A 19,201-nucleotide genomic window follows, 5' to 3' on the forward strand; every position below is an offset into this window, starting at 1 on the left:
TTGAGGATGATGGTGTCCACTGCAGTGGTAATGGTCTTCACAGGGGTGACCCCCATTTAGTATCTGTAGACTAGAGAGAGGATGGGGTCCTTTCACAGATATTTCCTCCTACCTTCTGGCATATCCTTTGTTTAATAGCATATCTCAATAAGGCAATAAATCCATAGGAAACAGATGTGAAGTCAAACTGGTGAGGGGAAGGGGTTGGACTGGGAGTGAGGATGAGAAAAAGTGTTAACAAAATATCCACCGGCAGGACTGGTATTTGGCATGTGGCACTTGGTAATTGTCTGCCTTGTGCATTCATTCATTCATTCATTCATTCATTCATTCATTCATTCACTGATTCATTTATTCAAGAAAATAAGCCCCTACCTCACACTGGAGAAGGTACAATATGTAACTATTATACACAATAAAATTTGATGAATACACTAGAGAGATGCGAAACAAAGTCCCTGGAGGAAGACCCTGGGGGTTCATAGAAGGTTTCATGGAAGACACTAAGCATTTAAGTTCAGCTTTAAAAAAAAAGGGTGGGCTTTCAACAGGTGAAGTTGGGGAGAAGGAACATTTCAGGAAAAGGAAGAGTGGCATTCTCCGAGGCAAAGTCATAAAGGCGTGAGAGCACAAGTTATATTTGGGGGTCAGAAAGTAGCTCAACATACACCGCTTAGTTTTACATTTCTGTAATACACTGGTTATTAGTCTGACAGCTGTATAAAGGACAGTTTAGGGAAAGGAGAGGTGGTCTGGGTGGATGGCAAAGAAAACATTTGCTAGTGTGGTGACAGTGGTGATAGAAATAGGGGGATGAATATGAGGGGAGGTGGAATTGAAAGGACTTATTAAGTGATTGGGTAGGGGAGGGAACAGTCGAAGGTGATACCAAAGTTTTGAAAATGGGAGACAGGAACATTGCGGTGTCCCTGAAAGAAGGGATGAAGTCAGAAGGAGGAACAGCTTTAGGGGCAAAGACTTAGTGGAGTTACCTTCTTAGTGTAGTCTTCTTAGAGGTGAAGGGAGGGGGAGGACCCCTATAATCATTTCTTATTTTTGTTGTTTGGCTTGGGAACATTCTTCCCTATCCAAAACTGATCATACGCTCCAAGGAGCAACACAGGACATGCTTATAAGGAATCTGGGCTTTTCGCTCTTTGTCCAGCTGAGAAAGAGAAGTGAGAAATGAGAGACTACCATTCCCCTAAAAAATGTGGAGTATAATCTCTGAACCTCCTTTGGAGCTCTTCTGGTGTTTTTGCTGCCCCGACCTTGAGGTTACATAATGTGTACTTATGGTAGGGGAGGTGTAATGCCCTTTCCCCTTCTTTGAACCATCACTTACGCAGTGATTGGTGTATTGGAAATTTGGGAAGCATAACCTTGGATCACAAATATCGTAGCAGGATGAGGCAAATACAAATACTCTGACAAAGAAGTGTCATTTTCTCAGGGCCCATGTCATAGTCTTCCGATGTCTCTCCCCCTCAGCCTAGGTGATAGAGGTGTTCTTGGGGTTCTGAAGGCTATACCAGTAGAGAATGTAAATTCTTGTACTTTCTACTCAGATGGAAAGGATTTGAGTATGGTGTCAGGGATGCTTTATATGTTTTTCATTTGAGAAATAGTTTAGCTACGTGTCCAGAGGTGTGGCTACCTCTCTGTGACGTATGACCACCAGATAATAAATTGTTTTGGCCATTATTCATAAAAACCAGCTGCTAATACTTGGAAGGGAGAAAGTATTGACCCTAATAAAACCACAAATTCAATGCAATTCAATTAAAAACATTTCTTTCTCATGCCTATTTTCAATCACTCAACCAACAAGCACTTATCCAGGTATTGTATAGGGCTGAGATTGCTAGGGCCGGGGATATAGAGCCCAAACCAGAGCAGTCTCTGCTGTCAAAGAACTTCTGTTGTATCAGGGGAGGAAAGATATGTGTGTATATATACACATATATGTATGTACACATACACACTTACACACATATTCATATATACATCATATATGCATACAAATAGGCAGTAGCATACATGCACACAGTACATGCATTCTCTCATTGGTGTGGCTACATTTGATTTAGACCTACTAGGGAACCTGAGGAGTTTTGTAGCTCCTTACTCCCATACCACAGCTGCTGTTCCTGTTGCTTGTGGAGCTCCGAGAGACCCCAAAGAGGGGTACCTCATCTCTCCTTCCATTGAGGCAGAGACATAAAATAAGGTAGCAGCACCAGGTCAGCATTCAGCTGGGGCTCAAGGTTTTCCAGTTTTTAGAACACAGATTCTCAGAGTTAGCTGGGACTTCATAAGTTGTTTAGTCCAAACCCACACTTAAGCACGAATCCGTTCTACGTCTCCAACAAGTAGTTGGCCAACCTTCTGCCATTAGTGATGGGAGAGAAAGCAACAAGCCTTTATTAAGTGCTTACTATGTGCCAGGCCCTGTGCTAAGCACTTTACAAATCTCATTTGATCAATACAACAACCATATGAAGTAAGTGTTACTATCCCCATTTTATGGTCGAGGAAACTGAAGTTAAGTGACTTGCCATGGGTCACACAGCTAGTAAGTGACTGAGTTTGGATTTGAATTCAGGTCTTCCTGGCTCCATGCTCAGTACTCCTTCTACTATGCCACTTAGCTGCTTGATGGGGATCTCACTACCTTATGAAATAGTCCATTCCACTTTTAGGCCACTATACTTTTAGGAAGTATTTCATTATATTATATTGAGCTGAAACCTGTCTCCCTGTATCTTGGTTCTGCCATGTGGATCTACATAACAAGTTTAATCCCTTCCACTTCTAATATCTATCCCCTTCCTAATTCCTCTTATAAGTTGCCATGAAGAGTTATTATTGACATAATGAAATAAAGATCCAATATAAATTCATTTTATTGCCTGAGTGGTCATCTTCAATTTATTCCATTCCCCTCTTGGGGGGAGGGGGCAACCTGAGTTTCTGAGAGATCTTTTCAATCCAATCTTTTAAGTCAGAAACCATTTAATAGTTATTCATCCTTAAAGGACATCCAACTTTTGGGATTTGGGACAAAGGGATCATGAATTACCAAAATCCACAGAGAAGTCCAAATGCCATTTTCCTTATTAGCTACAGACTCATTTCCCACTAAACCTTTTTTTTTTTTTTTTTTACTAGAGTTGCTAATAAGATGCAAAACTGACCTAGTTACTGGGGTTGTTTCCTTTTTCTTTCCTTGTCTATACTGACAGGGAGCAGAAAAAACAATGACCCAGTAGGTTCTCAATTATCCTAAGAAAGGCAATGGGACCAGGCAGAGCAGAAAATCAAGGGGCCTGGGTAGTCTTCCCCTGAATAACTGAAAGTTGACCACAGGGGAAAAAAATATTGGTCTATGTTTTTCTTCCCCACTCCCATAATCCTCTTTCCCCAGAGAACAGAGAGAATTAAATAAAACCTACATTCTTTTCTTTTTGCCTTGCATGCCTTACTGCTTTGTCCTGGAGAACAACTATTTGCAAAGCCATTAGATAAAACTTGAAGGGATTTGTTCTGATTCTTTTCTTATACTGGAATTCCATTGCATTAAATACAGTAAGTCCTCACTCATTTGAACCTACCTAGTGGGGGAAAAGGCAGTTGGAAGTGGTGAAATGTTTAAATTAGAGAATAATTTTAAAGAAACACATTTTATTATTTTTAAATGGATATAGTAACTCTATCTGCCTAGCAGGTTTGGGGAATATAGAGAGCTAGTTTGTTGTTAGCATAAACACTTTCTCGAATTCTGAAGTGGGAAGATAATTGATTCTTTTAAATACTTAAACATCCTTCCTGTAATCTTGCTTATATCATTTTTTTTAGCAAGCTATTTTTGTGGTGCAAAGATTTAAAATGATCAATACCTACTTCCTGTATTAAGCACCCAGTATGTACAATTCTTTGTGCGGTATACAAGGATATGGTAAATGACACAGGGTTCTCTCCATCAGTCTTCGTGCCTTCTCTTCTGAGATTGCTTTCTATCTACCTTCTATATATCTTCTATCTACTTAGTGGTTAATATGTTGTCTCCCCCATTATGTTCACTCCTCAAGGGCAGAGATTATTTTTCCTTTCTTTATGTCCCCAGCACAGTGCTTTGCCCATTGGCAGTTCTTTAATACTTAATGACTGACTGATAAGACACTTACACAAAAAGTACAACAGAAAATAGAATGTCTCTTGGATGTGGAGTCAGAAGTCCTAGATTCAAATCCTGACACTTCCATTTCCAACCTGTGTCGTCTTGGTCAAGTCATTTAACCTCTCTGGGACTCAGTCTCCTTCCCTGTTAAAACGAAAGAGTGCATACTTGGTAAATGAAATAATTGGTATTGCTACCAACTGGTGTAGTGGCTAGAGCGTCAGACCCAGAGTCAAGAAAACTTGAGTTCCAATCTGGCCTCAGACATTAGCTGTGTGATCCTGGGCAAGTCATTTAACCTCTGTTTGCCTCAGTTTCCTCTTCTGTAAAATGGGGATGATAATAGCACCTACTTCTCAGGTTGTTGTGAGATAATAATTATGAAACACTTGGTACATAGTAAGCACTATATAAACATCTATTATTATCATTATTATTAGCAGGAATTTAAGAAACGTTTATTGAATTGAATTCAGAGAGATCCGTACGACAGCAAAGTGCTAAACTAACTATAAGGCTACAGGACATAAAGAGAAGAGAGATCGCTGTGGCCAGATCTGTCAGAGATGACTTTGTAGAGGAAGGCCAACTTGAACTGGGCCTAGCATCTCGTACAGTGCCTTGGATGTAGTAGTACTTAGCTGGTGTTTATTGGTTTGGATAGTCAAAAAGGAGGAGAGGGCTTTCTGAATAAGGACTTAGAGGGGAAGAATGAGTGAAGGCATAATATTAACATAATATTTTGTGTGTGTGTATTTATGCACATATATATACCTGAAGTCCACACATATTGACCTTCAGTACACATGTGACACAACCACACAATACATATCTACATATACACACATAGATACACACATATGTTTTTGTTTTTGTTTTTATTTTTTACAAAACTTTCCAACAGGCCAATGAGGTATAGGCACTCTAAGTATTGTTAGTTCCATTTTATAGATAAAAAATACTGAGCCTCAGAGAGGTGATGCAATTGCTAGAGGCAACAAGGTAAAAAATGGTAGAAATGAAACTTGAATTCAGGTCTTCTGACTTACTGAGGTAGTCCTACCAGACAGTGCTGCAGGATTCTAGGCACTGGTCACAGTACCCCCTAGTGGTCACATGTAATTCGTTTCTGGATTATGTCATTAGAATAACCCCTTACATTTGCTGGGTGCTTTCACAGCATATGCCCTATTTTCACATCTGCTCTCTGATTTAATCCTCTCAATAGTTCTGTAAGAAAGACAGAACATGGTAGGTATGGTAGTTTAAATTGGTCAGATGAAAAAACCGAGGCTGAAAAAGCCTGAGTGGCTTATCCAAATCACACATCTGGTCAGTGGTGGAGCCAGGACCATTGTCCATGCCTCTAGGATTGTCCAGTACTGTTAGTCTGCATTCACATGTTACTGAATGAAAATATCCTATTAGTCCTAGGAAAATGTTTATATTTCAACAATGTTCTTCAGAGGATACAATGCAATAAATTCAGAGAAGTACCTTGAACGTTGAGTTCAGTCACTGTGATAGAATGGTGGCCAGCCATCAGATTATACATAGAAGGTGTATGACCTTTTCTGCTTGTCTTTGGGCCAGCCCTATTCACAGAATTCTAAAAGCAGGATCGTCCAAACTCAGGTCCCTCAAAATCCACCTTAATTTATAAGATCTTCCAGCTCTAAATCCTATGATTTGGAGTCCTCAAACTACTGGGGTGGGGGTCTCTAACCTCAGTGGAAATCAGCCAAGAAGCTCCTTATTCTGAGGTAACATCTGGGAACTGGGATCTACATGCCCATTTCAAGGGGAAAGAGGGTGGTAGAAGCAGGCTTTTCCTTAACACACTACATGTGACATTGGGGATAGAGTACTCGACTTGACATTAGGAAGATCTGTGATCAAATATTGCCTCAGATGCTTACTAAATGTATGACCTTGGGCAAGTCACTTAATCTCTCAGTCTCAGGTTCCTCAGTTGTAAACTGGGTATAATAATGGCACCTAACTTGCATTGTTGTTAAAAATAAGAAGTGAGGCAATATTTATCTATCTATCCACTTTGTAAAACTTAAAATACTATATAAATGTTAGCTATTATTCGCCTTTTAAATCTATACACTCGAAATAAATTTTGCCAGAATGTGGCCCTTTTTAAAACATCACTCAAAGGTTGCTGGAATGGAGAGAAAAGGACTTTTCATTCCCTCAGAAAGAGATACATCGGGTTTACAACACCTGCTATGTTCACAGGCTAGAGAAGGAGATTCATTTACAAAGTTACCTACCCTGGGTAATTCTAGCTGCTAATGGTATGTGAATCAAGGAGTAACCTGAGGACGGGTCACATGGGAAAGGAGAGAGAGAGAGAGAGAGAGAGAGAGAGAGCAAAACATGTTTTTTTTGGAAGAGTAATCAAATGAGGCTCAAATGAAGGCTGTGCTGCCAAATTCTGCTTGTAATGAACAGTTTCATTATTTGGGAATACTGCCATTTCACTCACCATGGCCGACATTGAAAAATTATAAAACCCCCCTTACAATAGCTTCCCTTCTCTTTATCCCCACCCTTCCCAGTCCAAAGGATAAGCCAGAGAACACTCTCCCTGCCAATTGTGGGACTGGCTGGAACCATTCATAAAGCCCCATAGGAATAGATGTTTTATATGCCTTAAGAAAACTTTTGAGACAAGGAAGAGAAAGAGAAATGGATTCTCTTTCATTTTTCTTTCACATACTTAGAAATTTCTTTCCTCAGCAGTGGTTTCTTTCTTTCTTTCTTTCTTTCTTTCTTTCTTTCTTTCTTTCTTTCTTTCTTTCAACTCACTGAAGCTTTAAAATAATTGTTAGGGTCATAGATTCAGATTTTGGGAGGTAACCTAGAAGTCATCTAGTCTAACCTATCATTTTACAGATGAAGAAACTGAGGCCCACCAAAGTTACATGACTTCTCTAAGATCCCAGAGATAATATCTAACAGAACTAGGATCCAAATGCAAGTCTTCTGATTAAAAACTCAGTTCTCTTTCCATTGTACGAAAAGGCTACAAAGACTTTGAAAAGGCAATAGGTTCTCTGTCTACAGATCTATAGAATGAGGATAGAATTAGTTAAGTTGGGAGAGGGTCATCACCAGAAAATGGGTAAAAATTTTAGCCATGGAGATCCCTATTAATCCATGGAGGGGTCACACACTACATCACTGAGGGAACACATTTGTAAATGAAATTATCAGTCTGTTGAAATATTGGGAGGAATTGGCAGCCAGGAATAGAACCCTCTCCTGAAGTGTGCGGCCTTAAATTCTGTGAAAAGATCCGCAGGACTGGAGAGGAGTTCCACATAGGGAGGAGAGCCGGTGTGGTCGTTCTAAGACTGACCTTATCTGGAGTCCAGCCATTTTTCTAATACATCTTCAGAATGATTTAGTGGAAAGAGCACTAGGTTTGGAATGAGACGATTTGGGTTTGAATCTTGGCTCTGTTACTTATTAACTGTGACTTAGAAAAGCTCTCTCTCTGGGTTCTCAGTTTTCTTTCTTAATGAGGGGGTTGGACTAGTAAATCTCCAAGGTATTTTTTCAGTTACAAGTTCAAATGGCAAATAGATGGAATGGGCAAATGGTTTATCAGCAGGACTCAAGAAATACCAGGCACCAGTTCAGAGTTCAATTCAATTAAAGTCAACTAGCATGTATTAAATGCCTATTCTGAACAAAGCACTGTACTGGGCCATTGGAAATACAAAGACAAAACAGTCCCTGTCCTCAAGGTACTTATGTTCTTGAAGGAAACTGAATCCTAAATCCAAGATAATTTGAGGAGGAGAGATAATTCAAATAATTAGGGAGATCAGGAAAGATTTTCCTAGGTGACTCCTGAGTTGAACCTTGAAGGAAGCTAAGGATTCTAACCAGCAGAGGTGAAGAAGAGAGGCCCCAGGTATGTGGGACAGCTTGTATAAAGACAAGAAGGTAGGAAATGAAATTCCAAGTCAAAAGAACAGGAAGTAGACCAGTCTGGTTAAAACTGGTGCCTAGCAATATCATTTTGGCCTGGGATTTGGGAAACAAATTCATCTCAAATTACATCATGTTTTACTTTCAGGGTAATTTGAAAAAGATGAAATGAGTCCACAAGCTAAACAGGACCATTCAATTCAGGGAGCAGTAGAGACCTACTTGAGAATTTTATTGAACTTCCCAATTGCTGTGGCATCCACTCTGGCTTAGATTTGAGCTGAGCTCTCTGCAAGGGGAAGTAAGAGGGAGAGGAAAGTTGAGATAGAAGAAGTAGGAGGGTTAGTGGACTTTTATCTATCCCATGTATGATCTAGGCAGTACCCTAACCAGATATGCTTAGTTCCCTCTTTGAACTTTTCCAGGAATTCCATTGAGACAGTGTGGTACAATGGAAAGAACACTAGGTCTGGAGTCAGTGAAACTGACTCATCATTAAGTAAGTCACTTTGCCTGGCTGGGCCTCAGTTTCCTCATCTGTCCTCATTGAACTGAGTGATCTTTAATTTGAAGATAAGACCCTCCCATAGATAAACAATGACCCTAATTTAGGCCTGGACATAGGGTTAGAGGTCATGCTACCTTCTTTTTTTCTTTTTCTTTTCTTTTTTCATTCCTTGAGAGCTGAAAAATTTATCTAGTTTTGAAATTAGTAGGGGTAAGGGAGAGATGGGGAAGGGGGGGATAGGATGCTACTCTGAGATCATAAGCAAATTTGTTGAACCCTACTGTGATAGGCATCACTGGTGTACCTGGAGAGAGTTGGCTTTAATTCATCAGTCCTTGTACTTGTTGCCCCCAGATATGGATGAGTGCAGCTTCTCCGAGTTCCTGTGCCAACACGAGTGTGTGAACCAACCTGGCACATATTATTGCTCTTGTCCTCCTGGCTACATCCTGCTAGATGATAATAGAAGCTGTCAAGGTGAGTGTCAACATAATGAGAGAAAAAAGTGCAATGAGTGCATGAGGGGTGGCGGATGGGAAGAGGAGGGAGGTACAGGTGATATTCTGTGCCAGAGACTATCCCTCCTCCTACAGGTGCAAGAACCAGAGACAGTTGCTGGGGTCAGGAGCTGACTGCATCAGGGTTTACTCCTCTTCTTCCTTTTGTACCCCTCTTTCAGCCAGTGAGTAGCTGGAACATTTAAGGAGAGGGAATGGAATGAATCTCCCGGCTACTGGGATCAGTGATCAGACCCCTTGAGATATGTGTCCTTGGGTGTTGTTTGCTGTCCTGCGGCCAACTGATTTTTCACCTTTAGCTTAGCCTGTGATGATGAAAAACATGGTCAGGTCCAATGGAAATGGACAACCCTCTCTGAGAATAAATTTGTAGCCACTCTCTCTCCCTTAAGGCATGCCTGTGCCAGATGCCATGGCAACCTGGCAGACAGAAGCTGTAAGACCCTTATAGTAATTTTTTTTTTCCAGAGGGCCCCATACAAGGTCTATGAAGGAAATCTGAGGCGGTACTGCAATGTTCCAGATGGGTAGAGGCAGAACCAAAGTTTTATCACTACTGATCAGCTTGAAGGCATTGGTAGATCATCCAAGGGCAAGGTCTTTCTCATTGTGAACATCTAACTAAGAAAGAAGGGATGATTAGAAACCAGAACCAAAGAACTAGGAATACAGACATGAAGGCAGTTGAAGTGGGAAATAGGTGAGATCAGGGGAGCTTAATTGTGGTATCTGATCGGATGATCTAGGGAATGGAAAATAGGAACTAGAGTCAAGAAATCCAGACCTAAGGTGGAGTGGGAGCAGGTGGCACTGTGTCACTCACAGCCAGGTGCAGAAGGTGGGCTCTGATAAAGCAGGTAGCCTACTTTGCATTAACACTCGTTGTTGGTAGTTATGTCCAAATCCCATTTTCTACCTGCTAGTGCTCCCATAATCCTCTGCACTTGCACCATTTGATAGTCAACAGATTGGGCTAATCCATTGAGGCTGATCCATGGTTTCTTCATCCAGAAACTGAGAGTTAAGGAAAACAATTTACTGAACTGAATGATGTTAACACAGCTTCCAACTGATAGCTGCTTGATGTGAATGACTCTAATAGAAGAGTCCTAGTTGGACTTGGTTTGGATCATGGAGCTCGGCAAGCATCCCAAGATGGAGAGTCCACAGATGTCTATTCTTACCCTCCCGAGGTGACTGAATGCACAGTAGGCTTCCTATGTCTCAATGATCTCTCAGTGCCCACAGCTACTGCTGTTTTTGCTTCTGTATTGGCTGGCAGACTTCTCCTGTTGCCTGCTTTGTCCTGCCAAAGGGGAATTCTAGAAAGTTGTGAGTGAAAAGAGCCGTCTAGTTCCTTCATGAGGGCCCCTCCAAGGAAGGTGCTGATCCAAGCCAGGATTGCCATGAACCATATTCTTAATCTGGTCTGTTCTGCACTGAGACCTCTCTTATGGTTTCCAAAACTCCCCCGGAGAGCTGGCTTTGGTCATGCTTTCCTCTTCATTTCATTGAAGAATATTAAGGATTAATTTAGTCACAGTCGGTGGAGGCCCATACTCTTGCCCTGTAAAGGAATGGTACAGCTATTCTGGCCTCTCTTCCCCAGAACTTCTTTTTTCTTTAAATTTACTTTCCCTGATCTCCAGCTCTGCTCCCAGGCTTCATGCTCACGGCTTGTCTATACTGCCAGGCATCAATGCTCATAGGAATGGCAAAGGAGCTAACAAGCAAGGGGCTGACAAGCTATATGGCAAAGTTGGTATCTTTGTCCCTTGTTAGTAAAAAGACAGCATTTCAAAGATTTCTCTCTCTTTCCATCTTCCCAGTGCCACACAGATGCCTTCTGTATTGAACTGTATAGCTAGGCTCTGGTTTTTGTTTTTGTTTTTGTTTTTGGTCAGATCTGTCATGAGTAGTCCTTTCCCTGCTCAGAGCTACGTTTTAGGAAGCTCCTTATTGACTATGTCCCTTTCTGCATTTCAGATATCAATGAGTGTGAGCATCAGAACCACACCTGCATTCTACAGCAAACTTGTTATAATTTGCAAGGGGGCTTCAAATGTATAGATCCCATTCGCTGTGAGGAACCTTATATCCAGATCAGTGACAAGTAAGTTGTGGGTTTCCAAGTGGGATTAAGTAGCCGTGGTATGGTGGAAAGACAACCAGATTCTGAGTCAGAATAAATCAATCAATCAGTCAACAAGCATTTATTTAGCACTTACACTATGCTAAGCATGAAGGATGCCAAAACAAAAGGCAAAAAACAGTCTGCCCTCAAGGAGCTTATATTTAGACTTCTGTTCAAATTCTAGATTAATTCCTGCAACTTATTAATGTAGGACCCCGGGCAAATGACTTCTACTCTGACTCAGCTTGCTAATCTGTAAAATAGGGCTAATGCTATCTGTCCTTACCTTATCATTAGAAAGGTCAAACATATAACAAAATCTGATGTAAGGGTTCTTCAAAAATATTAAGCTAGCACAAATATCAATCAATAAGCATTTATTAAATACCTGGTATATGCCAGGAACTACTCTAAGTGCTAGGGATACAAAAAGAGGCAAAAGACAGCCCCTGTCCTCAAGGAGTTCGCAATTTAGTGGATTATGCTTTATAAATCTTAGAGCACTATATGAATTCAAGTTATTTTTATTGCTTGCATGTTCAGATAGATCTACAGCCTCATCAGTGTACTTATACCCTGATTATTCATCATAGATAAATGGCCTACTCATGTAGGCCTTTTGATTCTATGCAATTCCTATTCATACCTTTCTGTAAATTCTCCACAATGGAGAAGGTTTCTTTTGGTTTCAATAATGCTGATTATCAATGATATTAAAATGGGAGAAACTAGGAAAAATTCTGGCACTAGAAGCTTTTGTTTTTGTGTTATTTTCTGTAAAAAAAATATTATTATTGCATCAATAACAATAATAATACTATCCCAAGGAGTCCATGAAATTGGAGGGGTATGACCTGGCAGAGATGCACATGCAGAATTTTCATCTTTCAAAGTGAGTGGGGGTCAAAGTGAAAAAATGTTACAAAGCTCATGGAACTTTTTATTGGATTCCTGTTCATAATGGATAGCATAATTCTTTCTTCAAGTAGGTCAAACCTTTCCTTTCCAGTTACTTTCAATGTTATTTGGACAAAAAGCTATAAGCATGAGGGTGTAGTTGAAAAAATGGTGGGCTGGGAAATGAGAGACCTAGTTCCTTGATTACTGCCTCTTCCACCAACTAGCTGTGTAATCTATGGCATTTCAAATTTTCTGAATCTTAATTTCCCCATCTTTAAAATGAAGAGGTTGGTCTAATTAGATTTCAAGAGGTCTTTGGATGTGGGGAAAATGGGGATGAGAAAAACTACATCTTTTGTCACTAATCTCTAACTGAAATTTAGCATTTTCTTCAATTGCGAATTTTAAAAATTATTCTGAGAAGGGGTGTGTAGCTTTCACTAGGCTGTCAAAGGGGTCTGTGACACAAAAATCAGTTAAGAGTCCTAGTCTAGATTATCCAACAAATTCAATCCAATTCAATATTTATTAAATTCCTGCTGTGTACAGAGCACTATGAAATCTTTTACAACTCACTCTATGACTCCGTGTTCTCTTGATGACAAAGCATATAAAAGCACATTCCCTCTCTCCCCTCCTCCCTTATTACATACAATCTCTAACCTGGGAGAGACCTCAGAGGCCGGTTATTTAGAGCAACCCATACAGACACCGGAATCCTCTCTGTTCCCACCTAGTGACCATCCAGCATTTGCTTAAAGACCTCCAGTGATGGGGAATTCCCTATTTCCCCAGGGAGTCCATCCCACTTTTAGACAGCCCTAATTAGGAGGCTTTGAATAAAATGTACTTCACTGACACTTCTACCCATTGTTCCTAGTTTGGGTTTTGAGGAACAATAGGAATAAGTCTAATGCCTCTTCCATATAACACCTCTTTAGATACCTGAAGTCAGCTCTCATGTGTCCTTCCTGCCAAATATTTTCCTCCCCAGGCTCAGGATCCCCAATTCTTTCACATGACTTTTTCATGGCATATTCTGCCCTCTCATTATCCTGGTCAGTCTCTGATCAATCTATGTCCTTAATTAAATATGACACCTGGAATTGAATATAATATCCTAAAAGTGGTTTAACCAAGGCAGAGAACTCCAGAACTAACATATTTCTCTATATTTCCATCATACTGATACCCAACAACATATTGAGAAGGAACTCATACTGAATTCTGGCCTCATGGTCAGGAAGACTGAGGTTCAAGTCTGGCCTCTGACACATGCTGACTGTGATACCCTGGATAAATCATTTCAAATCTCAAAGCTCTAGGTAACTCGCTAAGAATATAAATTGCAGAGCAGGTGTGGACCTGATTTGTTAGAGGGGATTTCTCTCTGGCAGCTCCTTATATTGATGAAGTCTTAGGTCAGGACCAAAAAGAAATCAAACCCCAAAACAAGATCATATTAGTGCTCCCCATCATTCATAAAGAAAATACAAGAACCATGAAAACCTAACAGAAAGATCTGTTAGACAAAGTCTGCAACAAACAAAGTCTATTAGACAAAGTCTTCATTTATCTTCAGTGCCTGACTTCCTATGGATCCAAAGCTTCTCTAGATAAATTGCTATACTTTTTCTACAAGTTCGTGGAAGCCAGTGTACAAGTTCTACAATTTTATTTTTTTTCCACTTAAGAGTATTTTATTTTTTCCAATTACATGTAAAGATAGTTTTCAATATTCACTTCTGTAAGATTTTGAGTTCCAAATTTTTTCTCCCTCTCTCCCTCTCCCCACGATAGCAAGCAATCTGATGTAGGTTATACATATGCAATCATATTAAACAGTTTCACGTTAGTTATGTTGTCAAAGAAGAATCAGAACAAAAGGGAAAAACCACAAGAAAGAAAAAACAACAAAACCCATGAAAATAGTATGCTTCCATCTGCATTCAGTTCCATAGTTCTTTCTCTGGATGTAGATAGCATTTTCCATTATGATTCTTTTGGAGTTGTCATATCATTTTATTGCTGAGAAGAGCTAAGTCTTTCATAGTTGATCATTGCATAATGTTACTGTTTCTGTGTGCAGTGTTCTCCTGGTTCTGCTCATTTCACTCAGCATCAGTTCATCTTCAGGGGTGGGGAACCTGCAGCCTGGAGGCCACACATGGCCTTCTAGGTCCTTGGGTGTGGCCTTTCGACTGAGTCCAAGTTTTACAGAACAAATACTTTTATTAAGGTGATTTGTTATATGAAGTTTGGATTCAGTCAAAGGGCCACACTTGAGGACCTAGAGGGCCACATGTAGCCTTGAGGCCTCAGGTTCCCCACCCCTGATAAATCTTTCCAGGTTTTTCTGAAATCTGCCTGCCCCTCATTTCTTATAGCACAATAGTATTCCATTACATTCATATACCACAACTTGTTCATCCATTCCCCAGTTGATGGGCATTCCCTCTATTTCCAATTCTTTAGAGCTGCTATAAATATTTTTGTACATGCGAGTGCATGTACATTTTCCCTTTTATATGATCTCTTTGGGATATAGACCTAGTAGTGATATTGTACCATTTTATAGCCCTTTGGGCATAGTTCCAAATTGCTCTCCAAAGTGGTTAGATCAGTTCACAACTCCACCAAAAATGCATTAGTGTCCGAATTTTCCCACATCCTCTCCAACATTTATCATTTTCGTTTTTGGTCATATTAACCACTCTGATAAGTGTGAGGTGGTACCTCAGAGTTGTTTTAATTTGCATTACTCTAATCAATAGTGATTTAGAGCATTTGTTCATATGACTTTACATAGCTTTAATGTCTTCATCTGAAACTGCCTGTTCATATCCTTTGAAGGTCTACCATTTAAAATGCTTTATTCATTCACTGAGTAGAGAAAGAAAAAAAATGCACAGGAATCACTGAATCATAAAATTTAAGAACTGGAAGGGACCTTAGAGGGCCACTTCGTCCAATCTTTACCTGAACAGGAATCTTCACTACAACATATTTGATTTTGTCGTCAGTCATATTTCAGTTGTATCTCACTCTTCATGACCCCATGTGGGGTTCTTTGGGCGAGGAAACTGAAGTGGTTTGCCATTTCTTTCTCCAGTTCATTTGACAAAGAAAGAACTAAGGCAAACAAGGTTTAGTGACTTGCCCAGCTAGTAAGTGTCTAAGGCCAGATTTGAACTCGGGAAGATGAGTCTTCCTGACTCCAGGAATCTGTATTTGAACAAGAAGCTTCTCTACAACATTTTTGATTAGTTGTCACTTAGTCTCTGCACAAAGACCTTCACTGATGGGGAAACTATTTCCTTCTGAGGCAGCCCATTCTAGTTTTGAAACAGACTGCCCATTGTCAGGCCATTTTCTGCTCAAATCAGAAAATGTCCTTATGCTAGAAATTAAATTAAATCCTTATTGGGTTGCGTGCACAAGGGTAGTGCTTTGCAATGTGTTTTTTTCTACCTTTGACACAATGGGACTAATTTATTTCCTTCATCTAACCATTTTTAAAATTAATGTTATTTTTTTCAGTTAACAAGTATTTATTTTCTCTCTCTTCCATCACTCTTCTCATCACTGGAAAAAAACCCCCAAAACAAATCATTCCCCCTTCCCCCCCAGCAAATCCCTTGTAACATATATGCATAGTCAAGCAAAACAAATTCCCACATCCAGTATGTCCAAAAATGTATATCCCATTCTGCATGTTTATTCTGACTCCTTCTCTCAGGAGGTTGGTAGAATTCTTTATCATTTCTTTTCTGGAATCATGGTTGATTACTAAATTGATTAGAGTTCCTAAGTCTTTCAAAATTATTCATTTTCTCAATGCTGTTGTTATTGTATAAATTGTTGAAGTTTTGCTCATTTCACTGAGCATCAATTCATGTAAGCCTTGCCAGGTTTCTCTGAAACTGTCCCTTTCATCATTTATATCAGTACAATAATTTCCATTACATTCACATACCACAATTTATTCAGCTATTCCCCAATTTTTGGGCATCCCTTTGTTTTTCATTCCTTTGCCACCAAAAAAAAGCAGATATAAATATTTTGCGCACATAAATCCTTGCCCTCATTCTTTGATCTTTTTGTGAGTATAGTTCTAGGAATGGTATTGTTAGGTCAGAGGGTCAAAGGTCAAAATTCACTGTTTAGTAACTTCCAAATTACTTTCCAGAATGACTGTACTAATTCACAGCTCAGTCAATAGTGCGTCAATACCTTTTTCAACAACTGTCATTTCTCTTCTTTGCTGATCTGATGAATATAAGGTGGAACCTTGGAATTACTTTTATTTGAATTTCTCTAGTTATTGGTACTTTAGAACATTTTTCTTGAGGCTATAGGTAGCTTGGATTTCTTCCCTAGATAGTTGTTATTTATATTTTATGACCTCTAATCAATTGGGGAATGACTTGTATTAATTCAAATCAGTTCCTTGTCTAGTTTAGAAATGAGACCTTTATTAGAGAAACTTGCTATAAGGATCCCAGTTAGGTGTTTCCCATCCATATAATCATGTCTTTACCTTCTCCGCCTTCCATTGTTGTTGGCTGCCACCCACCCTGGGTATGCCACTACCCTTTTACTTTCTGCCATGTTTACTATTACCCATTCGCTTTTAAAGCTTTATTTAAAATTGGCAAAGAGGAATGAGAAAAGTGAGAAATGTGTGATACTTCAAAGATCTTTGTGATGACCAAAGCTTTATAACATGCCAATTGGAAAGTGATGTATTCAATAACTTTTGAAGTGAAAGCCATGCTGTCCATACTTTGGCTCAAGAACCATTGTAGGTCTAGCAATGAATTAATTTTTTATTAAAAGGTTAACACTGAACATCAATGGAACCAGTTAATTTGGCTTGGTAACTATTTACAGTGTAGTTAGATGGTGCAAGTGGCCAGCCTTGAAGTAAGTTCCTGAGTTCAAATCTGGCCTCAGACACTTACTAGCTGTGTGACCCTGGGCAAGGCACTTTACCCTATTTGCCTCAGTTTCCTTATCTGTAAAATGAGCTGGAGAACAAAATGGCAAACCACTCCAGTATCGTTGTTAAGAAAACCTCAAATGGGGTCATAAAGAGTTGGACACAACTGAACAATAACAACAAACGTAGGGTTAGAGGTGAAGAGGGAGTACATTGAGGCATGGGAGCACAGCCTGTACAAAGGCAAAAAGATGAGTGATATAGTGTCATGTTTAGGGGAATGACAAACAGATTTATTTGGCTAGAACATAAAAAGCATGAAGGAAAGCAATGCTTAATAATATCTCAGAAAGGTAGGCTAGACCCAGATCATGAAGAGCTTTAAATCCCAAATACAGGAGTTTGTATGTGGTCCTAAAGGTAATTGGGAGCCACTGGGGTTTACTGAATATGGGGGTGACATGGTCAGATTTGCTTTTTAGGAAAATCACTTTAGTACCTATATGGAGGATAGGAATGGGGAGAGATTTGAGGAGGGAGACCAATTAGGAGGCTATTGCCATAGTCTAGGTAAAAAGTAACAAAAGCCTGGACCAGGATGGTGGCTCTATGAGGGAGGAGGAGGGAATGAATTTCAAGATGTATTATGGAGGAAAAATCAGTAAGACTCTGTAACTAACTGGATATGAGGTAGTGAGAGAAAGGGAACAACTGATGATGGGTGAGATTATAAACTGAGATTATAAAGATGGTGGTACCCCCAACAGAAACTCATCTTCGTGCCTTGGTGCAGCATCAGAGTTTTGTGACGCTAATAAGTATCACGCGCTTAGATATGGCCCTTGAGCAAATACCACTCCTACGAATGGGGAGGCCAATTAGTTGGCTATTATAGTAGTCTAGGAGACAGGACTGATTCTGTTCTCTTCCTTTTCTTAACCATCTTCTCTTCAGCTATCAACACAATCATCATCTTAAGGTCCAGTTAACCACATCCATGATATTTAAAGCCCTCTAACAATCTATTTCCACCTTACCTCTTCAACCTCATTTCATATTATTCCCCTTTATGAACACAGTGTTAAAGTTGGGATACACTATTGACTCTTCCTTGAACTTGACATTCTCTCTCTCTGTTATATATGTGCAAACATATATGTATACACACATATGTATATATAAAATATACATGTACATATATGTTATACATATGAATATACATATATAAACAATGGATGTGAAATACATTTAGAATTTTGTTGTCAAGTTGTTTTAGTCATATCCGACTCTTCTTGACCACATTTGGGGTTTTCTTGGCAATGATACTGGAGTGGTTTGCCATTTCCTTCTCTAGCTTACTTTACAGATATGGAAACTGAGACAAACAGGGTTAAGTGACTTACCCAGGGTCACACAGCTAGGAAGTGTCTGAGGTTGGCTTTGAACTCAGGTCTTCCTGACTCCTGGACTGGCACTCTATTCACTGCATCACTCTAGCTGGAATTTGGAATACCTAATTTCCTTTAAGACTTAGCTCCACTGCCAAATCTTTTATGAAGTTTGTCTTCATTCTCACATGTGTTAGGTTTCTCTCCTTCCTTAAATTGTCTTATATTTTCTTAATATGTGTAAATGTTGGAACCCCACTTAGAATGCAAGCTCCTTGAGGACAGGGACTGTTTATTTTTCACCTTTGTATTCCCAGGGCCTCCAAGAACATTTCCTTTTAATTAGAGGGTAGAACTAGGTACTAGTATGACAATTTTATTGCTATAAGGAAATTTCAGGGAAGCACACTCCCTGTATCAAAGCAGGTCAGTATCTACTATGCAACTTAAGAGTCTTAGAGAGCTGCCTAGTGGGAGCCTGTGACTTGCTCGGTCACAAAGCCAGTATGTGTCAGAATCAAGAACTGAACTCATCTTGCCGACTTTCAGGGCAGCTCTCTACCCACTATTCCTTACAGGTAGAAGGTGCGTACTAAATGTTGAATTTATTGAAATGACTATAATTGATAGGGAGGGACAGGAAAACAATAAAAAAAGATACAAGAACTCAAAAGACAGCA

General features: G+C 39.7%; 1 protein-coding gene across 1 annotated transcript in view; it reads left to right on the plus strand.

The window, feature by feature from the left end:
• Nucleotides 1-19,201, plus strand: part of FBLN5 (fibulin 5) — a 131,640-nt gene that overhangs the window by 83,439 nt on the left and 29,000 nt on the right. Inside the window, 3 exon segments of the mRNA XM_027869949.1 lie at nucleotides 1-27; nucleotides 8,994-9,116; nucleotides 11,144-11,270. The exon segment at nucleotides 1-27 is cut by the window's left edge and continues 11 nt beyond it. Coding sequence (XP_027725750.1) covers nucleotides 1-27; nucleotides 8,994-9,116; nucleotides 11,144-11,270 — 277 coding nt within the window.

The sequence above is a fragment of the Vombatus ursinus genome, unplaced genomic scaffold (assembly GCF_900497805.2).
Source record: "Vombatus ursinus unplaced genomic scaffold, bare-nosed wombat genome assembly UNPS02014794.1, whole genome shotgun sequence".
NCBI lineage: Eukaryota > Metazoa > Chordata > Mammalia > Diprotodontia > Vombatidae > Vombatus > Vombatus ursinus.